General features: G+C 32.4%; 2 protein-coding genes across 2 annotated transcripts in view; both read left to right on the top strand.

Annotated features, from left to right (window-relative positions):
* LOC145322136 (uncharacterized) overlaps positions 1 to 3,534 on the top strand; it is a 10,676-nt gene extending 7,142 nt beyond the window's left edge. The window contains exons 16-18 of the mRNA XM_080163932.1: positions 1 to 143; positions 2,753 to 2,786; positions 2,883 to 3,534. Coding sequence (XP_080020058.1) covers positions 1 to 143; positions 2,753 to 2,786; positions 2,883 to 3,038 — 333 coding nt within the window. The 3' untranslated portion in view covers positions 3,039 to 3,534. The remainder of the gene's footprint in view (positions 144 to 2,752; positions 2,787 to 2,882) is intronic.
* On the top strand, positions 3,523 to 24,648 carry LOC145323017 (uncharacterized). Its single transcript, XM_080165405.1, has 21 exons — positions 3,523 to 3,616; positions 3,791 to 3,865; positions 4,143 to 4,195; positions 9,861 to 10,123; positions 10,230 to 10,431; positions 10,640 to 10,854; positions 11,137 to 11,284; positions 11,609 to 11,748; positions 12,176 to 12,249; positions 12,464 to 12,540; positions 13,001 to 13,066; positions 15,554 to 15,587; positions 15,903 to 15,965; positions 16,121 to 16,230; positions 16,546 to 16,673; positions 17,446 to 17,647; positions 22,186 to 22,312; positions 23,048 to 23,164; positions 23,307 to 23,386; positions 23,686 to 23,782; positions 24,009 to 24,648. The coding sequence occupies exons 1-21, from the start codon at positions 3,560 to 3,562 to the stop codon at positions 24,195 to 24,197; spliced, it is 2,517 nt and encodes an 838-aa protein (XP_080021531.1). The 5' UTR covers positions 3,523 to 3,559; the 3' UTR covers positions 24,198 to 24,648.

Below are 24,648 nucleotides of genomic sequence, written 5' to 3'. Positions count from 1 at the left end.
AAAGTGTGTCCAACCTGTGGGTACACAACCAACAGAGCCACCTCCTTGTGGCGCCACGTGCAGAGTCACGGGGATCCTCTGCACAAGTGTGAGGTCTGCGGCAGACCATTCCACACTAAGAGTCAACTGCAAGCTCATGTTAGGTGTGTTTATTTAAAATTATTTAGACTTCATTTTATGGAGTGATAGCTATTTTAACAATATTTTGATTTTGTCAGGGAGGGAGGGGGGCTTAATAAAGTTTGAGTAACACGTTATCTTAATTGTCATCTCAGTACTATTAACCCCCTGACCTTTCCACCTCCTACCGCCCAATCTCCCTCCTCTGTCCTGCAGCTAAAGTCCTTGAACGCCTCCTTCTCCCATACCTTAAACAATCCCTCTCCACCCACCCCTCTCAACACGGCTTCAAACCCCTCCACTCCACCACATCCTCACTCCTTAATCTTTCCACCTCCATTGCTAACGGTTTCAACCAAAACCTCCCCCCCAGCCGCACAACCGTAGCCTCCATTGACCTTTCCAAAGCCTTCGACTGCATCCCAATCCATCTCCTTCTCCAAAAAATCTCCTCTTCAAACCTCCATCCAAACATCATCAGATGGCTGTCCTGCTACCTGCGTGGCAGAATGGCCTTCTGCTCCTACCAAAATACCAACTCCTCCCCCAGAATTGTCCACACTGGTGTCCCCCAAGGCTCTGTTATTTCCCCCGTCCTTTTCAACTTCTACATAGCAGATGCCCCCCACATCCCCCCTGCCACCACCTCCTCCTATGCCGACGACCTCAACTCCTTCCACTCCTCTCCTGACATCCCCCAGTCAGTTGAATCCATCAACTCCCACCTCTCCTCAATCGCTGACTGGGCCTCCACCAATGGCCTCTCCATCGCCCCCAACAAATCCACTGTCACCCTTTTCACTCCTGACCGTAAGCACCAATCCAACCTCCATCCTCAAGTCCAAATTAACGGCTCCATCCTCCCCCTTGAGAAAACCCCTAAGATCCTTGGAGTTACCTTTGACACCTTTTTCAATTTCAGTTCCCATGTCTCCACCATTTCCTCTAAAATTTCCTCCCGCCTCAGAATCCTTAAATGTCTGGCTGGCACCAAATGGGGCCACCAGAAGGAGACCCTCCTCACCACTTACAACACCCTCCTCCGCCCCATTACCACCTATGCCTGTCCTGTCTGGTTTCCTAACACCTCCAAAAACAACATTGACAAACTCCAAGTCCTCCAAAACCAAGCCCTCCGCATCTGTACTGGTTCCACCAAAAAATCCCCCATTAGCCACCTCCACCAAGAAACTAAAATCCTACCAGTACGGAACCACCTCTCCCTTTTATGCTCCCAGTACCTGGCCTCCTCCCTCCGTCCTTCCCACCCATCCTTCCCCAATGTCACAACCCCTCCTGGTCCTAGATCCAAGAAATCCACCCTCCAATCCATGTTCCTCCCGAATCTCCAACCTTTTCTCACCCCTGATAACACTCTCCTCCCTGCAAATTACAAATCCACCATCTCCCGACTCCACACCTCTGCAGTTACCCAAGCCATCAACTCCTACCCCCCTAATCCTGTCCTTAATCATGCCCCTCCCAACATCAACCCCTCTGAGATCCAACTTCCTAGGCACTACAGAACCATCCTCTCCCAATTAAGATCCAATTATTGTCCTAAGCTCCAAAGTTACCTGCATTCCATCAACGCTTCTCTTTCACCCAACTGCCCATCCTGCCCCAACAATCCTACCCCTGAAACAGTCCAACACCTCTTTTCCTGCCCTAATAACCCAACCAACCTAAATCCCATTGACCTCTGGCAAAATCCCACCCTCGTAGCTGCCTTCCTATCATCACACCCCAGTTTCACCAGCCTCCCTCCTCTTCAACGCCCCCCTCCAGAGCCCCCTCCATAAGCCTTCCCTCCCCCACCTACTGATGACAACCTGGACACGAATATGGACTATGAGCAGCCAATACAACAACAACAGTACTATTAATGAATTTTGATTGGTTGGTTCCAAACTACTTGTTTTCAAACTTTCAACTAATATATTTAATCTACAGAAGGAGTAATATTCTTTTTGTAATCATTGGGGATATATATCAGTTCATGTTTATCTTAAGGTCCCTGGATTTTGTATATTTTTTTGTTTCGACATGTTATCCTTATTAAAGGCGAAGCTTTTCTATAATTTAAAGGCGAAGCTTTTCTATAATTAAGGTCGGTCCGTCCGTCCGTAACGGATAGCTTTTTTCGCTAATTTAGGCATTTTATAATTGTCCTATTGATTTGTAACTTTGCATGGTGATTCCTGTAGTAGTTAGGTACGATCTAGAAAGCGTAGCAACTCTATAATCATTACCAGAATGTCCGTACGTCCATTTTAAACATGTTGATTTTTTACTTTTTTAACAACAAATTTTTAAGTGATCTAATAATCCGATTGATCTGATTTTTGGTATACTGATTCCTGGGACAACAAAGTACAATATTATAAGCGAAGCAACTCTATAATCAAGTCCTAAAAATGTAAGTATGTCCATAAACATTATTCTGTATCAAGCAGTTTTTCAACAATTTTACTTACAATTTTGCTTTGACATTTATACATTTATATTCTGATTATTCAGTTCTGACACTATACAAGTGTTAGTGTCCGTTTGTCCTACCGTTTCAGTGCTTCGCTTTTATGGATGTTGTCATCCTTGTTATGATTAGAATATATGTGAAAATTTATTTTAGGATACATACAGGTGAAAAACCTTATTTATGCAAGGTAATAATATTTTCCTTTTTTGTTATTAATAAATTGCAATTTACATTTATTTAAATATTTATATACAATTCTTACTAATAATTTTATATTTATAAGGAATGCGGGTCAACTTTCCGAACCAGCAGTCAACTGGCCTGCCATAGATTTGTACACAATGGAGAGAAGCCATATGTCTGCTTCCTGTGCCATAAAGCCTACAGCCAGCGGGGCAACCTCAAGACTCACATGAAGACACATAACAGTGTTCACTAACTCTTTGATAATTTTTTAAAACAAATTATTTAATGAAAATTAGATAGAATAAACAACACATACTATAGACTAATAAAACCAGAATGATCTGTACTTATTTATGTTGATATTTGTTTTTAAAAGTTTTACATTCGCATTTTAAAAATGTGCCTTGAGATATTTCTTTCTTTCTAAAGAATTAAAAACAGTATTATATAGCATAGCTGCTTCAAATAATGTCTTGTATTACTTTTTATTTAATGCATTGGTTAATTATCCAACATCTACATTAGTGATCTAAAAAACTATGTGGATTGTAGTAAAATAATCTCTTCCATAATCTTGCCTTATAAGAACATGCCTTATATGTAATAGATAGAAAAAAATCAATTTTGTAGAATAGCTGAAAATTATAAAGTTTTAATCTTTTGAAAATCAATTTTTTACCTACATACTTATTTATTTGAAATTGATTTTGTTATTTATGAAAATTTTATTTTTATATTTTAATTACAGACGTTACCTTTATGACAAGAAATTAAATGTTATATAACAAAAATGACATTAAGGCATATTTTTCAAATCTCTACATTATAAAGGTGAGTTTAAATTTTGAAATTCAGTCAGAAGGTTTTCTTAAAAAATCAAAATTAATAAAATGTGAATATTTTATTTTTACATTAGGTAACAAAAAAACTTTCATTTATGCTAAAATACATTTTTCCAATCTAGACCCAAATTGGTAGTTACTTAACATCTTACTAATTGTGGAGAGAAAAATGAAGACTGAACAAATAGATTCAAATCCCTGTGTAGCTGGATTGTTTATCTCAGTGAGTGACAACAAGGTAATACTTAAAACAGGGGGGGGGGGGGGGGGGAGTTTGTACACTTAAAAGGAAATGAAATTTTAGTATAAATCTTACTTTTAATCTCTTATAGAAGAAAAGTGCCTAAAAGAAATCTGTACCTAGTGCATACTTAGTTCAGATATGTGAAGAAAAGAAATGTTTTACAATAAGTGTACAACTCCCCCCCCCCCTCCCCCACCTTTCCCTTAATTAGATTGTGGGTTAAAATCACATTACTTTATATTCCAGCTTATTTTAGATTCGTTTTATTTAGGTTGAAAACTTTGAATTTGAAAACAAATATACTGAAGGAAAATGTAATTTAAGGTACCAATTTTTACTCTATAATTATATTATGAATTTCAAAATTGAATACTTAAAAAATCAATACATAATTGCAGGGAACAATCTAAGCCTACAGATAACCTGAAACCTGTAAAAGAGAATCTTTCTGAAGACACAATAGATAATGAGGCTCAAAGCAGAATTCTTCAGGCTGTCCAGGATAACCCTGAGCTGAGTGCAGAAGCTTGCAACTACCTGGATGAAGCTGTCAGCTGTCTGGACAGATGCCAAGCTGTTCTTATCACCATGGATACTGGTGATAGCAACAAAGTTTGGATTCCTGTCATTTCTAAGCTTTGGGCTGTCAAAGACACTATAGGTAAATAAATTATGTATGTACACTTTTCATTAAAAACACTACATATATTTTTCCTGGTAATTAATTTAATTTTTTATTTTTATAAGTTAAGTATCTACTTAGGTAAAATCTTGAAAGAAATATCTGGAGAAGATGCCAATAACCTGTCTTCAATCATCAAAGTAGAAACTGACCTGGATGAAATTACTGTGAAACCTGAAATCAATGAAAATAATGGTGAAAATGATATTGGTAATAATGACATTGATGAAAAAGACTTTATTATAAACACAAGGAATTTTATTCATTTACAATAATATTAAGAATTTGAGCAATTCAGTTGCAACCTTAAAAAGTAAAAGATGCACTTTGTAATGTTGAAGATACTACACTATCATTTAACATTGATTCTTTATCACTTTTAAAATTTATCTAATCTAAATTAAAAGCCATTTTTCAGTAATAAATAAAACTTTGTTAATGTCTATGAATAAAATGTTCTTAGTGATGAAGAAAAACCAACTAATCATAAAAAGGGAACCAAAAGGAAAAAGAAACAAAAACTAATTTGTGATGGCTGTGGTATTTCATTCAAGTTTAAAAAGGATTTGACAAATCACCAAAAAGAATGTGAAAAAGAAGGCGAAAGTGAGTCAGAGAATTACTGTGAAAAATGTGATAAAACCTTCAACAAGAAAAATTCCTATCTAAGACATCTAGGTATTTTAAAAACTTTTCATAGATAATTAGTTTCAAAGTTGTATTTTCAAATCAATAGTATGATTTTATGCATAGATTTCCAATATTGGGGGTAAAGGGGTAATTACCCTCCTCAACTTAGATACAGTACATTACCCTCCTTAAACCTTTAAAACCCCACATAATATTAAAAAAATTCATTTTTTGACATGCTATGTTTTGCTATTTTTGCCTAAAAAAAAGTTGGATGCAAAATAATAATTCTTAATATGCCATATCACTACTCATGTTATCGAAATGAAAAAGGTTTAAAAATGAAAAATCTAGAACAAGCACATTCCAAAGAGAATAAATGTACAAGCTGTGACCTGGTATTAGAGAGTAGAAAGGAGTTGAGAGAACATATGATGTTGAAGCATGACAAGAAATTAGAAAAGTGTATCTCATGTGCTACCTGTAAACAGACCTTTAACAGGTGAATGATGTATGATTTGAACAAGTGGAACAACTGAACTTTTATAGGATAGTAATAGGATTGTCTAAGATCTTTATTAGTATGATTAAATCAACCAACATGCAAAATTTAGACTTACATATATAAAGTTTCTTGTTTGTAGAATAATACACATAGGGTTGAGATTCATACACAATTGGAAACATGAACATTAAGTTGGTACCTACACAATTACTTAGACCTTGTTATGTACCAGTTTACTTCAGCGCTATAAATATAAAAAAAAATATTTTAGTGTGACATCTCTGAAAAATCATATGTTAGAGGCCAACCATATCAATGTAACTTGTGAAGTCTGCAGTAAATTATTCACCACTGAGGACTCTTTGAAAAAACATATTCGAAATCAACATTCTCAGAAGTTCAAGTGTTCAGGAATTTATCAAAGTTAAAATATTTAATGATACTAAACATTAAACTTAGAAATTCTAAGTAACCAATATCAAATTCATTAAAAAATATAAGAGGGGGAGAGTTTTGACACATTTGCGTTAACGGTGATTATAGGCTTTATCTTTGGACTGAGAAGAAAAATTAATTGGGATAAAATCATTCTAATGTGATAAACTTTCCCAAGTTTTAAGATTTTTTGGATAGGCCCCCAGCATTGGCATGCCCCCAAATCCCTTATTTTGAAATAAATTGAAACAAAAGGAGGGTGGGTTTTTTTTGTGCGTTTATTTTTGCCTTAGGCTAGGTTAGATATTATCGGGTATAGGGTAGCCCGCAGGGAGTAAGGGAGGGGACAATGGATCGAATATTCAATTTTTAGGAGTCTCAGACTACTCGGTTTGTAAGTTTTGAATATAGCAGACAGAGTTAAGAATATACAGCCCCCTCCCATACTATCTTTCACTCCCTTCTCCCCCACCTCCTTTTTTTAAAGCAGACGAGAAAGGGAAAGGAAGAAGGGAGGTGGGGGCAAGGGGCAATGGAAATAAACAGGTTAAAAAGGAGCTTTTTTCTTAGTTCATAGTTTTCTAGATTTATTTAACAATCCCTTTACAATTTCCTCCAAATTTTCTGGATTAATCTGGATTTCATAGCCTTTCTTTGAAAACTCTTATATTAGAATTAATTGCCCATTGTCCCCTCCCTTACTCCCTGGTTAGCCCGGAAGGAATACCTAATGCCCCCATCGTATCTTATTTGATTTTTTTAAATAAGGGGGGTTTTTCTGTCCTTGCAAATTATTTTTAAGGGAAAGTACCTACTTTTTTAACTTCTAAATGATTTAGAATGTGAAGAATTATTGGACAGCAAAATAGAGTTACGAAAACATATAAAAGCTTTACATGCCGTACCTCAAGAGGAAACAATGTTTTATTTTTTTTTAAATGGCGTCCCTTCCCCTCCCCTTCCTAAAAAAAATAGCTGAAGTATATTTATTAACAATTACTTGACACATTTATTCTATCAACCTTCCATTTGCAACACTTTTCTGAATGCCTTTTATTGTAATGAGTTGCTCGCCACTTAAAAATCAATATATTGTTGTTGATGACAGTTTGTTTGTCAGACTTGTGGCCATTCTACACACAGCAAGAGTGCATATCATCGACATCTTGCGTTTCATGGAGCAAGGCACGGACAAAATTAAACTTTTTATGATATTTACTTTTATTCTGAGATATTTAAATAGGACAATAGATATAAATTTAATTATTTTGTTACTTTAATCAACACAACTTTTCTTAATTTAGTTATTTTTTAAAGAAATTTGATACAAACGCAGAATGCTGTTGCCATGTATTTTATCATAATAATAGTTGCAATGTAAGGGCATGGTGTTACCCTCCCACAAATATTTATTAATCCCCCAAGGGCCCATGAGAAGCTACAGTGTGAATAAGAACCATATTGGTTTAAGGGTTAGCAAGATCCTTCGGTACAAACAGATAGACTCACAAACATCCTTTTATGATCAACATGATTAAATATGATTTGAATCAAAAACATACTTTGCTTATGTCTAAAATACACAACACAAAGTACCCTATCAATTTTGCTTTGTTATGATTCAATTTGTTCTTGTATACAGAAAGCATAAATGTGAACACTGTGACAAATCTTTTCATATCAAGAATGCTCTCACTATTCACATGAGGAAATTATTAAGTTTTGGAATTATTTTTAAATTAGAAAAAAATTGTGATTTAGTATTTCAGCTCTGGAACTATAAATAGGAGGTCCTCAGCTGTTAGTGTGATTCTTTACTACAGACATACTGAAAGAATTAATTCCTATTGCTTTTATTTGAGGATAATGCTATTTTTCTCTAAAGATTACATCTTTTCAAGTTGTTGCTACTTCTTATGTCCTTGTTAATGTACTAACTCTACTTATAAATGTATTGCCATTTTTAATTTACTTTATTTAAAATTTAATAAATTTAAAGAATTCATACTGGTGTACGGCCGTATGTTTGTCAGGTAAAGATTTTGAATTAATACGATAAATGTGTGTACATGATACTGCTATAATTTTAAATTGAAGTTTATTATAATTTGATATAATGTTACGGTTTAGGCATCTTAGGACTTTAGAAATATGGAACATTGTATTATTAGAAGCAATCCTTCTCGACAAATTGGACTCACAATAATATTCTACTGAGAAGCATAAATGTATTTGTATTATTTTTGAATATATTTCAAATCAATATTGTCTTTAAGGAATGTGGATCAGCTTTCAGGCAGAGTAGTGCCTTAGATCGACACAAAATTATTCATACAGGAATAGAACTACCAATAATTTGTTATTAATTTGATAAATCATCTATTAAACAATTTGTTTTTTATTATTTCTAGAGGTCTCTAGGGGCACTAGAGGTAGATGGAGGTTCGAGAGGGGGAGGGGGCAATTTTTTTCTAATGGCGATTTCTCTTCGAAGGTTGGTGAATCGTGATACCCTCCTTCTAAATAGTTATACTCCTAGGACCTATGCGAAGCTACGTAGTTAAGGAAAACCATGTCGGTTCAGTGGTTAGAGATATACTTCATCTCAGACAAACACATAGACATCCTGTTACTTTATTTTAAGTTTATTTCTTATTTACCTTAATATGACAGATATACAACTAGTTCTATATTATCAGGAGAAAAACCATATATTTGTAATCTATGCAATAAAGGATTTACACAGAAAGGAAATCTGCAAACACATATGAAGAATCACGCCTTGTGTTAAAGAATGAATGTTTGAGTGCAAACAAATTTTGAAAGATTTTTATTAAATTTTAAAACAAGGGTTTAAGAAGATACAGCAATGTAATATAGTATATTTAAACTAAACTAAACTAAATATAGCATTTTTTTTAAAAAAGAGTTGATTGATAGATAAAGCGTAATTTTGTAGAATAGCTGAAAATTATAACGTTGTCTTCATTCAATATTAATTTTTACCTTATTACCTACTGATTTATTTGAAATTCATTTTTTTTATATAGAAAAATTGGTAATATTAATGATAATTTGTATTCTTATATTTACTTACAGATGTTACCTTTATGACAAGAAATGAAATGTTTTATAATAAAAATGAAACTAAAGCATATTTTTCAAACCTCTACTTTATAAAGGTGAGTCAAAATTTTAAAATTCACCAGAAAACAATAGTGTTCATGCTATATTCTAAAAGTTTAGACAGTGGTATATATTACATCAATTCAGGATAACAGCATAAAAACATTACATAGCAAACAGAAAGGATAAATGTATTTATTTAATCTTTTGAACTAAAATTATATTTTTGAATTAAAACTTTCACTTATTGTAAAATACTTTTTTTTAATCTAGACCAAAAAGTTTGTTCATCAAGAATAGACCAATCTTCTTACTAAGTTGGGAAAGAAAAATGAAGTCTGAACAAATAGATTCAAATCCATGTGTACCTGCATTGTTAACAAACAATGGTTTTCCTGTGAGAGACAACAAGGTACCTAATACTTAAAATAATTTTTATTTGAAATTAGTTTCCCAGTCCATTAATTCTTGTTCTCTGTACTTCATACACTTTTCATTACAGGAAGATTTGGAAAACAAATATACTGAAGGAAAATGTCATTTAAGGTACATTCCAAATTTGTTGTATTATTATATTTGGAATTTTATTATAAAATTATAAAAAATTGCAGGGAACAATCTGAGCCTGCAACTAACCTGAAATATGTAAAAGAGAATCTTTCTGAAGACACCCTTAATAATGAGGCTCAAAGCAGAGTTCTTCAGGCTGTTCTCACCAATCCTGAGCTGACTACAGAGGCTTGCAACTACCTGGATGAAGCTGTCAGCTTCCTGGACAGATGCCAAGCTGTTCTTATCACCATGGATACTGGTGACAGCAACAAAGTTTGGGTTCCTGTCATTTCTAAACTTTGTGCTGTCAAAGAAACTATAGGTAATAAATTATGTATGTACAGTGTACACATTTTTAAAGAAAACACTTCATATACACATTGTTCCTGTGATTATTTTTTTTTTCTTCATGTTAAGTATCTATTTAGGTAAAATCTTAAAAGAAATATCAGGAGAAGATGCCAACAACCTTTCTTCAATGATCAAAGTAGAAACTGACTTGGAAGAATTTGCTTTGGCTGCAGCAGCAGTTACTGATGATACTGTGAAACCTGAAATCAATGAAAATTATGATAAAAATGACAATGGCAATAATGACCTTGATGATAAAGACTTTATTATGACCACAAGGGATTTTATTTATTTATATTTAATTTCTAGATTTTAGCTCTTCAGATGCAACCCTTGGTAAAAAGTAAATGATTCACTTTATCCTGTTAAAGATTTAACATTGATTCTTTTCAACTTTTGAAAGTCATTTTAAGTTAAATGCATTAGAAATTAATTAAGAAAATACTTTGTTAATATCAATGTCCATGAATAAAAAAAATCCCTTCAGTGATGAAGAAAAATCAATCAATCATAAAAAAGGACCCAAAAGGAAAAAGAAGAAAAAACTAAAATGTGAAGGCTGTGGAATTTCATTTAAGTTAAAAAAGGATTTGATTAATCACCAAAAAGAATGTGAAAAAGTAGATGAAAGTGAGTCAGAGAATTACTGTGAAAAATGTGATAAGACCTTTAACAAGAAACATTCCTATCAAAGACATTTAGGTATTTTGCAAGCTTTTCATTCTATAGAATCTTACTTTTAAAGTTGTACCTATAATCAAAAGTATGCAAAACAAGAAATATTTATTTTCAAACCTTTTGCAAATCAATAGTATCTTTTTACGTTGATAATATTAAAATTATGCCTTTAAAAATTAAGACTTTAAATTCCACTGTTTCTTTTGAAATACTTTTCTTGCTAATGTAAAAGTGTAAGTGTAAGTGTTCTTTTATATGCCACATGATTTCCCTTGTTATCAGAATGTAAAAGATTTAAAACCCTAGAACGAGCACATTCCAAAGAGCATAAATGCACAAGCTGTGACCTGTTATTGGAGAGTAGAAAGGAGTTGAGAGAACATATGATGTTGAAGCATGACAAGAAATTAGAAAAGTGTCTCACATGTGCTACCTGTAAACAGACTTTTAACAGGTAAAGTAACAAGTAAAATAAAACTTTCCCTTGTCGAGCTTGAGTCAGTCTAACATTGCTTTATAATGTAAGATTTAAAAAAAACTAAGCAAGTCGTTTGACACCTAAAGTGTGAGGGGGAATGCCTTGACTGTTTAATGAATAGGATGATTAATAAGAAGGCCCTTCGAAATCATAATGTCTAAGGAATCATTACTAAGGGGAAGATTCATACACTACACAATGGGTAACATAAACATTAAGCTGGTGCTATTAGTTAGATCTTTTAATGTACCTGTCGTACTTCAGATATTATCCATTATTAAATAACAAATTATATTTCAGTGTGATATCCCTGCATAATCATATGATAGAGGCCAACCATATAAATGTAACTTGTGAAGTCTGCAGCAAATTGTTTACCTCTGAGGACTCCCTGAAAATTCACATTCAAAATCAACATTCTCAGAAGTTCAAGTGTTCAGGAACTAATTGAAGTTAAAATATTTGAGAATATAAACAGTAAACACATCCTACCTAACCAATGCAGAATGCTTTTATAAGTAGGGAGGGAGGGGATATTGGGCTGTTAATTACACTAGTCTCCAAAGTTTTATAATAACGTTTTCATATTTGTTTGCTGACCTACTTTGGGTACTTTTATTGAATTTTAATCGGTTGTTTCATGAAAATGAGTGTCCAAACATTTCAACCACTTATTCAATCTACAGAAGGGTTAATTTAATATTGTGTATGATCTGTCCATTGGGGATGTACAGTACATCAATTTTTCGCCCAAAGTCTTATCCCTTTAAATCCCTGTTATAAAAGCCTATTCATTTTTTCCAATTTTCTATTAATTTACCATTACAATCTTGATTTACCACATAATTTAACTTCTAAATAATATAGAATGTGAAGAATTATTGGACAGCAAGAAAGAGTTACGGAAACATATGACTGCTTTGCATGCCGTACCTCAAGAGGAAACAATATTTTAATTTTTTTTTTTTCGTGAATAGTCCATTTTTATTGATTTAATTTAAATTGTTCTCCTTGGAAAAAAATGGGTAATAACTACTCCAAAATTAAGCAATAAAGTATATTTATGTAAAATTACTTGTCAAATTTCTGAAAGCTTCAGTATAGTAATAAGTTGCTCGGCTCGCCATTTAAAAAGAAATATATTGTTGTTGCCAGTTTGTTTGTCAGACTTGTGGCCATTCTACACACAGCAAAGGATCCTTCTGGCGACATATTCAGATACATGGAGCAAGGAACGGACAAATTTTGACTTTTATAAGACATTTACTTTTTTTCTTATATATTAATAGAACAACGGATATAAAATGAGAGGGGGGGAGGGGATTTGGTAACTCGTTACATGTTATACCAGCAATTTTATTTTAAGTGCTACTACCTTAGTTTTAAAGCTAATTGGTTAAAATAGGGTAATTTCTTCCTATCGTTGATTTCTCTTAGGAGGGTGGTTATACCCACCCAAAAATTTTTTATGAACTTTCCTAGGACCCATTAGAGTAAATTGTAAAGTAGAACCTTATCGGTTTTGTGGTTAGTGAGATCCTTCGGTACAAACAGATAAACTCATAAACATACTTTTACCTCTAAATAATGATGATCAGATAAGATTTAATCAAACGCTTTGCATATGTCTAAAATACACAAAGTACCCAATAATTTGCCATATGATATGCCTTAATTTGTTCTTGTTAACAGAAAGCATAAATGTGAACACTGTGAGAAATCTTTTCATATCAAACATGCTCTCACTATTCACATGAGGAATTTATTAAGTTTTTGAATTTTTTTTAAGACTATAAAAAATTGTGAGGATAATGATATTTTTCACTAAAGATTAAATCACCGGTGTCCTGGATAGAAAACAGGTTTTTTTTGACATACGTCTTACAAGACCTATGTAGTCATGACCGGGAGACAATGATGGTTCAGTACATGACTTTCGTTAAATCACAGCTGATCATTTTTGTGGATTTTTTTGAAAATTACTTTTTTATCCAAAATTTCATAGTTTTTCCCCAAAAAATCTCAATTTTCTAACATTTGCTGCTTAGTTAGCGTAAATTTATGCAAGAAAAGTATAATAAGTAACAGCTGTACTGAAGATTGTGCTATCACCTCTAACAAGATCTTTCAGAATCAATGGAATAAGATTTGTAGTCTAGAAATTGAGTAAGAGTTAATTATTTTGAATTAATGTTCAACAATAAATTTGCACGTTAGAACTGCTTCTAGCCTCCATAGGCTTTCACCTGGCTTTAACATGATTCAATCTATCTGACTTTGCCTTTGACTCCACAACATAAAGTTATTGCCCTCAAATTTCTTTCACTAAAACATTATCTCCTATAAATCCACATGTTAAACTTCTTGTTTAAAGACGTTAAAGTTACCGTCCCTGTCCTTCAACTTTAACAAGTATGCCTCATAATACTTTCCACTAAATAGGGTACCTCTCTCCACCCTGGTATAGCCAGACCTCTATTCTAGCTGGCTGACATGTTTCCCCCAGCCTATAAATCTTGATGGAAGTCAGTTTAGAATTCTGACCTTGTTTGTTAATCAACAATTTCACACACTTTAGACTCTTTCTTTATGGCACTTGTTTGCTATTGAACTTGTGGCTTGACTTTTGCCATATAAAGGGATAACTTCAAGATTCAGAATAAACTTTCAAGTATTCTTACTTTTTACTTCCTTTGGTTTCCTATGAACCAACTACTGTCATGAGAGATCTTTCCATGAATGAAAGCCAAGACTGCCATGCATCTAGCTACATGGTCTTTAAGACTCCCTTGCCTTAGTTACTTCAGCTAAGAGCTCATATCCTCTCATTCTCTATTACTCAGAAATTCACCATGGTTTCCGCCTACTCTGCTGATTGAAAGTCAGGTGGGTCTGTGATTCCAAATTTAACACCACTTGATAGACAAACTGCCCTTTATTTTTGCTTTGATAATCCTACATTTTGGTCTTCCTGTTCAACACCTTCCTAGGTCCCTTTACTACTGGTAGCTTTTAGGAAGGGTAGTATTGATCTGCTTAGGACAAAGAACTTGCTTGTGTTTATTTTCAAATTGGATTTTAAAGTTGCATTGGAAATCACACTTGAATAAAATCCAGTTATGATCATGTAACCAGCATTCACATTCACTCTAGTAATAAGCTACTATTATTTTCTTCAAGCTATGAGCCAAGTGCTTTCCTGTCAGTTAGCTGCTCTTACACTATCTTGAATACACTATCTTGCAAATTATTCATCCAGCTTAGAATCCAATATGTATCTATAATCATTCTGTAGGTTCACCTATGTAAAACCTTCCATGGTTCTCACTATGACATTTAATCAGTAGTAAAGACAAGCAGTGTGTACATAAGGCAGAGACTCAGTCAAGACCAGCTATAGACTGGTCTTTACACGGATTCCAAGTTCATGTCAAACACTTACAAGTGATAATCCCACTTGTTAAAAATATTAAGCTACTACTAAGCTCTTTTGAACCAAGGACTGGTTGTATATTCAATTGTAGCCTGGTATATATGGTAATATAGGACTTTAAACATGGCAACTGTGGTTGTGGATATATATGTTATACTCCAAGCAGATATTGTTTTGATGTTGAGACATCAAATCAGCCAGGAACCAATATTGAGCAGGATAACTTGTTAATATTTCAAGGAAACTTGTTTTAAAAATACAATATGTCATAAGGCATGCAACAGGGACATGAAATATTTTTTAAAAAGTTAATTACAAGAGTTGTTTAGACATCAATTCAAATATTTACTTCAAATAACTCTTATTTCATTTCTAGACTACAAATCTTAGATTATTCAAGATTTCTAAAGATTTTGTTATTAATGATAACGCAGTTTTATAGTTCAGCTGTATTTATTATACTTTTCTTGTGTAAATTTAAGTTAACTAAGCTGCAAATGTGAGAAAATTGTGATTTTTGAAGGAAAAACTATAAAAATTTGGGTATAAAAGTAATTTTCAAAAAAATCCACAAAAATGATCAGCTGTGATTTAACAAAAGTCATGTACTGAACCGTCATTGTCTCCCGGTCATGACTACATAGGTCTTGTGAGACGTATGTAAAAAAAAACCTGTTTCCTATCCAGGACACCGGTGAAATCTTTTCAAATTGTTGCTACTTCTTATGTCATTTTTTATGTACTAATTCTACTTATAAATGTACTGACATTCTTAAATCTTCTACTTTATTTAAAACATAATGAATTAAAAGAGTTCATACTGGTGAGAGGCCGTATGTTTGTCAGGTAAAGATTTAAATTAATGAGAGGAATGTCATTGTCTAATGATGGCGAAATATATTATAATTTAACACATTAAAATGTAGGATATGAAACTTTGATTGATATCTATGCTTTAGTATGATTATCGAGTCTTTAAATCTATGTTAACAAGGCAGGTTTTTTTTGCCAAAAAGTCAAGTAACAGTATCCAAAAGCTTCAAAAATGTGGAACATTGCATGTATTCACACACAATATTTTAATTATAAGCATAAATGTATTTGTATAATTTTATTCTTAGAGTTTTGAATTTAAGTTTTAAATCAATATTCTCTTACAAGGTGTGTGGAACAGCATTCAGAAAGAATAGTGCCTTAAATCAACATAAAATTATTCATACAGGAATAGAACTAGCGATCATTTTCATTAAAGTTTTTTATCAAACTTTTAAGAAAAAGTATTGTAAAATAAATTTTATTAACTAGATAAGTTTTTTGTCAGATTAAATTCATATTTGCCTTAATAAGATAGATTTTAAACTAGTTCTACATTATCAGGAGAAAAACCATATATTTGTAATCTATGCAATAAAGGATTTACACAGAAAGGTAATCTGAAAACACACATGAAGAGTCACATTTCTGGAAACCTAATTCCTTGTGTTAAAGAATAAGTTTTTATGTGCAAACTAAATTTTAAAAGAGTTTATAAAAATTTTGATACAAATATTTGTGATACTGCAATGTAATGATTTTGTAATTAAACTGAACTATCAACTTTAATTGAAATCAAGATGATTTTATAATATTTTTGCACTTGTTTATTTGATAATCTTTAAAACTGCCATGGTGAAATAAAAATAACTTTTGACTTATTTAACATTTGTTTAAACTTATTTGGATTATGGTAATTATTTTATCTATAAATAATCATTATACCTGTTGTATATCTAATTGAATTAAATGAAAAAATGTACTATTACAGATTTAGAATGAAATTAGATGAGGATAGTGGGGGTGTTATAGTTGAAAATGAAAATAATACTGTACTTGTATCATCTATGGAAACTGAACAGTTTAATCATGAAAATAGAAAGTTTAATTCTTCTAAAGGTGAGTAAAGATAATATACCTTTTGTATTATTGTTATAGAAAATATATAACAATGCCAAAGTTTCAAATAAATCTGATAATTATACCATAGCTGATAGAAGGTGAAAGACACATTTAGTTATTTAGATTCGGTCTAACTCTAAAAGTTGAATTTTAATCGGTTGGTTCGTTAAGTTGAGTATTCAAACATTTCAACCACTAATTTTATTCTATTAAAAGGGCAATTTTGTGTACATAAAGATACAAGAAGATTCATCAAATGCTTCGTTAATGTCAAACTGATAATAAGAATAAAATTGACAATTATAAAAAATTATTGGAAATTACAAATAATGCTAATTATTTCAAAGATATTAATATTTAAAAACATTATTTGATTGTCCATGGTAATTCTTTGTATTATATGTTAAAAATATATTTTGTCAGCTTGACATTAGCGAAGCGTTGGGTGAAAATTTAAGGGTTTTTTTTAACAATTTTCAGGTTTTGTTAACTTAAAAAAAATTTTTGTCTATGGTTCTATTCAATAAGGAATACACATATTTAGAGAATATTATCGTTCTACTACTGTTTTAATGCCTTAAAACTCACACCTTTACGGAAAATACCCGCAACCTACTGGTCTCTTTATTGGCCATTGTTGTATCCCTTTATAACCCTGCAAAACACCCTTTTCTCAACTACCAAGCAAAATGTCACTGTCTAAAACACGAACTGCATGATATATGTATTAGCTTGCAAATATAATGTCAATGAAATATATTTACTGTAGATGAAGAAAAGCTAGACCCAGATATAGAGCTTGATCGAATACTCTCTCTTGCTCAACAACAACAACATACTCAGTTATACCAACAGCAAGATACTCCACACAACCTCTCAGAACTGCAAAATGCTTATGAACAGCAAGTTATTTCAACTGAACAGACGTTTGAAAAATCTGTACCTGAAGGAAAGCATTTTATACAACAATTGTAAAATTGTCATGTACTTAATCAGGTGTGTGACTTAGATATTAAAAATAAACGAAATTTTATAGCTTAACTAATGGGCAGCAATGCTTCAAGTTAGGACTTTCAGACAATAGGGTTTTTTTTCTGCAGGACGTTTCAACGCCTTTCAATAACTAGGTATGTAAGGAATAAAAGATAGTGGAATAGTTATTGGGGGATTTTACCCCTTGTCTAACCCTAGTTTCAAGAATAGAACTTTTATAAAAAGCTTATAATTCAGACAGTAAAGCCAATGTTTCACTTCTCAATAATTCTACCTCTACTGAAGCAACAGCTGAAGTTCAAGCAGATAGTAGAGTGAACAATACTGATCTAATAACAGATGCTGATAATGCACTTGGCAGTATTGTCTCTTGTATTAACAAGTGCCAAGCTCTTATACTACAAACTGATACCGATAAGGAAAGAATTATCATATTTTATTTTAACCCAAAATCTGGCCAGTTAAATCTTTAGGTAATGTTGGAATACCAGAAGTTATGAAAACTTTTTAAAAATATTTACAAATATGCATTAAACAACATGTTTCAAATTAAAGAAAATATAATACTTTCAAAACTTTTAGGCCTTAGTTTCTATTTTATGTAAACTGAAAACAATTAAAGAAAGTCTAGGTAAGTTGTTTTAGTTTTTGTATAAAATATGCTTTTTATTATACACATTTATGATTATGGTATCATCTTCATTAATTGGATTATTGGAGAATATTTATGATAATAACCACACATGCTTTCCTTTTAACACCCCACTTTTTGTTGTGGGTTGCACCTTACCTTATATTTTTTTTCGGGGGACGGGAGGGGTTGGACCCTTATTTTACAAGGAAGAGGGGAAGAAAGCAGGTAAGGTTTTTTTTGTGGGATAAGAGATGATACACCTAAAAGTTTCTTCAAATCTTTTATGGATATCAAACTATTAAAAGTATTTGACTACTTTTTATGGTGTTTTCAGGCCTAAGATTCAAATTATATCAGTCCAAAGCTTAATTTTATTATTACAAATGTTGGCCACATTTTCTTTATGGGATGGTCTCTCAGTTTATCTTTGGTTCCAGAAACCTTTCTAATAATTGAATGAATTAAGGAATATTTTTTTTGTAGGAAATTTGCTTGTTGATCTTGCTAGCACTCTTCCCCTTAACCCTTCAAACTATGAAAATGACCTTGATCTTTTTTATAATACAGGTAACTTTGACAACAATATTTATTATTTGATATATCTGATTTTTAAACAGTATCCTTTAATTAACAGTTTTGCAACATATTTAGGTTAAATTTTGTAAAAACTTACACTTTTATATTCTGTTCATACAGTTCTGACACTCTACAAGAGTCAATGTTTATTTGTCCTACCATTACAGGGCTTCGTTTTTATGGATGTTGTCATCCTTGGTAGTGAGATTTTTAGGGATGTTTTCTTTGTGATTTTTTATAAGAAATATTTTATTCACTAGATAATTTAGATGTTGTTGTTGTTTGTAGGTATAAAAAGAGAGAAAAGCCTTCTCCCTGGTTTAGAGCTAGAAGATTATCTTGTGAAAGCTGAAATACAATCAGATGATTATGACTATGATGATAATGATATAGATATTAACAATGATAGCAGGAATTTAATGGATTACAAATGCAAATACATTGCTTATTAAAACTATTACACATTATATCAGGACTGTTAAAATTTTTCCTCTGTATTTGCAATTTCTCACGTCACATTGAGATTGGTAACCGTAGCCGAATTTCGCTTGTTATAACTATTTGTACATAGATGAGCTGCCCTAGATAACTGGCATTAGAATGAGCGGCTGTTTACATTGAAAAGAAAATGTAGAATAAATCAAGTTGAAAATACTTCTATCCATTTCTTAATGAAATTAGTGACTATGAACCTGACAAAGATATAGAACTTCCAAGAAAAAAATCTTCCAAAAAAGTGAAACTTGAAAATGACGAATTAGGCAATAGTGCTGCAAATTCGAAGATTTTGAAATGTACATCCTGTGATATCTCTTTTAAAACCAACAAAGCACTGAGCCTACATAGGTAAACTTTTTTTTAAACCGAATAATTTATTTGATTAAGGTCTTTTATAAAAGCGAAGCTTTTCTATAATTAACTCGTATTTCCGCAACGGTTAGCTCTTTTCGTTAATTTAGACATGTTAAAATCGTCCTATCGATTTCAAACTTTGTATGCTAATTCTTATAACAGTAGGATACAATTTAGAAAGCGTAACATCTCTATATATTTATCTGATTTTTTTAATAATGATGCCTAGGACAACCAGAACAATGTTATAAGCGAAGGTCTCCTATAATCAAATCCTAAAATCAAATCCTGCTGCAGTTTTCCAACAAATTTACTCAAAATGTGTTTATTTCGTTTGTCCTTCCATTTCAGAGCTTTGCTTTATGGATGTTGTCATCCTTTTTTTACAACAATGATAAAATCCTAATTTTTAGGAAAACCTGCAAAAATAAGAAAAGCTACAAATGTTTACACTGTAACAAAATATTACCAAATGAAAAGGAATGTATTACTGACACTTTTAGAGTTTAAAAAATCTCCGGATTCCCCTCCCGCTTTTAAAAAATAAATTAAAAATAGTGGGGGGGGGGGGGGTCATTTAGTTTTTCGTTTGTTTGTATATTCCTTCAGGCTAGGTTATATTAAGTGCTGGGTAGCACCGCAGGGTTTGGGCATGGTGTTATGCATAGGGAAAAATTTCCACTACTCTTATTTTCAATTTATTTAAAACATAAGGGGTCAGCACTTTGAGGGAAAGCATCAAAATATGCCTATAAAGTTATTAAAAACAAATAATAGAGTTACCAGGGGCGTCCAAGCTTTTTTTTGGGGGGGGGGGTTAAAATTTTTTAAGTGGGTGGTAATTCGTTTTTAGGGGGGGTGAAATGGCGCGCGCAATTTTTTTTACCCCCCCCCCCCCAAAAAAAAAAAATTGTATGGGGGGGGGAAATACCCCCTCCTTAATGGTTGGGGGTGCTTACGGCACCCCCAGGGTAGGGGTGAATTTTAAATAGGGGGGGGGGGGTAATCCCCACTTAACCCCCCCCCCTTGGACGTCTATGAGAGTTACTGTAATTAGAGTGTCTGAATGTCAGCCATGCTTACAGGGACTTATGATTCACATATCAAAGAAGCATTCTGAAAATAAATGTGATATATGCAATTCTATGTTTGATACCAAGAGTGAACTGCAAGCACACAGGAACATCAATCAATATAAATTAATTTATTTTTAAAATCAGTTTAAGCTACAAAATAGAAGAATGTCTTTCAAGTCTTCCCAAGTAGATGCACCCCTTTCACCTCTTCTAATAAAATATGTAATGCGAAATTTTAGCTATATGTCTTTTCTCAAACATTTTTTCCCCTTTAGTGTCGATCATTTCCTTTTGTTAGCTGAGAATAAGTTTTTATACAGATGGCCTATTCCCTCCAATAATCTTAATTTATCTGATTGAATAGGAAAAAAGAGAAACATTATTCTGACGACCAAAAAGTATACTGTGATAAATGCGACAAGGTGATAAAGAATTTAAAGATCTATATAAATAATTTTTTGAATTTTTTATATAAACTTATATAGCCAAGGACGTAAAGGGTTAAAGGGGCCCACTAAAAAAACTTTTGGAAATACCCTAAACCTTAAAAAAAAAATATTTATCCCTACCCTTCCCCCCCCCCTCAAAAAAAAAAAATTGTCGCCTTGCTTATAGCTTAACTATTTTGTCAGGTGTAAGTATGGATGGACAGACAACAGTTAAAGAGTAGCTGCTGTAGTAATATAAATCAGTGATATTAAATTCTTTTTTTTTGTCGACAGGTTTTGTTATCCCAGTTGTCGTATAAAAGTCACGTGGAACATTTCCATTCTAAAAGACACGAGTGTAAATTATGCCAAGAGTCTTTTGATGCACCTAAGGTAAAAGTTTTATTAGGAAAAAAATTAAACATTATTGAAACTTTAGGTAAACCAAACAGACAGACGGACAAATTCAGTTACATAGTAGATGCTCATAATGCAAAGGTAAAATGACAAAAATTTCAAGCAATAATTTGTTGTTTCTTACATGATATCAATTAAGTACGTTTATTTGTCAGAAGTATCTTTTCAATATATTTTTACTCTCTATCTCAAATAGAAGCTAAGTCTCCCATAGTATTACCGACAGACTAGCATTGAAGTTATTTTTTTTGTGTTTGTTAACCTTTTTTGAATACTTTAAGCAATTTTCAAGCATCAATGTATTAAAATTGAAGTTAAAGACAATATTTGTACTTTAGGAACTGCGGGAACATCTGAAAAATGTGCACCACATGAAATCAAATAAAAATTTTCCTTGTGCCACATGCGGATCAAGTTTTGAGAGTATTGATTCACTTAGACAACACTTTACAGGAATACTCACTCACCTTTTTCTTAGAGGGTTATGGCTAATTTCGACAAAAAATAGTTTTTGCATCCTTTATCCTTTTAAGAGTGGAAGGAGGAAAGGGTTGTAGTCTGAGCTGGATCTTTAAATGTGTAGCCGATGCCGCTGCCGTAGCCGTAGCTGAGGTCGTGGCCGTAGTCGTAGCCGTAGCCACTGCCAGCGCTGCCAATAATGTATGGATTTTTAAAAGATTTTACAGCAGTGCAATGCCATCTATCCTGGAAATATGAATATCTAATTCTTCTATTTTTAAATTTTATTTTTATTTGGCCACGGCTACGCGTAGTCAATTTGATTTAAAGATCGCTATTATATTAGGTAAGTGGTTGTACCTCTGGCAGCGGCAACGGCTAAACATTTAAAGATCCAGCTCTGGCTTACTTTACCTTCTCCCTTCCTTGTAATTGTCAGCGGCTACATACCCTCCCTCCCTTACTTTTTTAGACCTATTTTGTCCATAAAAGTTGTAAACAATAAGAAATACTTTATTTAAATTACAAATGCAATGCCATGCAATAGCCAGCTTTAAATTTTCTCAATTATCCTTTGCACAACTGAAATTGTTATATTAATTATACTATTATAAGCAAAAGTTGACAAGTGTAATATGAAGATTCAGGAAGCGAAGCTCATGTTTCATATATCTGTGACGTTTGTAATAATGCTTTTGCAACTGAAGTATCTTTAAAGGTAAACAAGTTTCTTTTTGTACTTGTGATATGTGTTTTTTTCTCGCAGGATATTGATTGGATAAAGCCAGGTTTTATTAATTTGTTGTAATGTCAAACATCACCGAATTTCTTGTCAATCAAAGAGATTTTTAATCGAAACCAATGCAATGTCAATCTGAATAATAGTGTAGAACTGTTTTCTTGTTCTAACTTCTACAACTAATTTTGTATTCGTAGATGCATACAAAAAATCGTCACTCCCAGAAGTTTGAATGTTCTGAATGTGGAGTTATCCTTGATAACAAGATGGAGGTTAGGAAACACATGGCATCCAAACATTCCGCGCCAAAACAGGAATATTATTTTTGTTTCATTATCTGAAATGTTATTTATATTGTAATACCATTAATAGATAACCTATATTAAACAGGAAATTAAGAATCTATTTCAACTTCTATCACTTAAAACTCTGAAGAAAAAATATTCCATATATCAGTCTATCTGTCAAACCTGCGGTTATACAACATTCAACAGAACATCATTTGGTCGCCATCTTAAAATACACGGAGCAAGGAATAAATAATTAAGATTTTTTTCAATACATTTTAGACCTCTATAAGATTTTGATAAGGGGGTGGGTGGGGGAGAAGATTGTCTTCACACTTTAAATAAATCAAAAAGGAAATAAAGAGGAAATTTAAGGTATTATGGTGATTTTCTTGGGAGGTACCATGAAAGAAGCTTCATTCTACATTAAAGCTTTACATATAGGTCCAGACAGATTTCTCGCTACAGACAGTCATACAGTTACTTTTATATAATAATAATTGTGTGTTGTATTGTTGAAAAGTTATTAATTATTTTACATGAAGGAAACACAAGTGTGAATTTTGTGAGAAATCTTTTCATGTTAAGTTTGATTTGATCACACACTTGCGAGTTCATACTGGAGAGAAACCCTACGTATGTCAGGTAGGCTTAACCCATCTGCTCGTAGTTGGAAAGATCAAGTTCGAATCTAGGCATAAGCTACGTCATAACTAAAGAGGTTAAAAGTAGTAGCCAAATAACAAAAGTTTCCATTTAGTGGTCTTGCATTCTTGATGCTTACTTTAGATTATGTTATTACTACTTAAAAATCCCCGCAGTGTTAAAAGAATTGTACTGAATAATCATTTTAATATAAATTTGTTTTCAGGTTTGTGGCGCGGCTTTCAGTAAAAATGGCGGACTCAGTCGACACAGAAAAATTCATACCGGAGAAAAACCATTTGTTTGTTATTTATGTGGTAAAGGATTCAACCAGAGGGGTAACCTGAAGACACACATGAAATCTCATATTTCTGGTAATCTACAACCACCAAAAGAGCAACCAATTATAACATAATCAGAGAAAGATGGCAAAATGTAAATTATTATTAAACAAAGTTTAATTTATCCGTTACTTGAAATGTTTTAAAAATTGAGTCAGGATTAGTAGCAACATTTATTCTTGTATTCAAGATAAAAAAAAACTTTATTTCACAAAAGTTTAGTATGTGTATTATTGTGTAAAGTATTTTTTTCTTCACATTTTAAGTTTTATTGTTTACTACTTGCCTTTTTTATACCAATATTGTGTTTTTACAAACAATGTTTTATTTATTTGCAATTTGCATGCTACATAATAACTTATATATTACCATATATTTTTAATTATTTTTTGTAATTTTATGTTATATAATCATGACGCTAGGAAATAATGTGATTAAATGGCCTTATACTTTTGTGATCTTATACATTTTATTGACTTATTTATTATTACCTATTGATATATTTAAAATAATATGTTTTGAAAT

Source organism: Acartia tonsa, chromosome 6 (genome assembly GCF_053477335.1).
Source record: "Acartia tonsa isolate MP-2025a chromosome 6, ASM5347733v1, whole genome shotgun sequence".
Taxonomy (NCBI): domain Eukaryota; kingdom Metazoa; phylum Arthropoda; class Copepoda; order Calanoida; family Acartiidae; genus Acartia; species Acartia tonsa.
The sequence above is the reverse complement of the archived record's forward strand: the minus strand, read 5'-3'. Positions and strand labels throughout refer to the sequence as shown.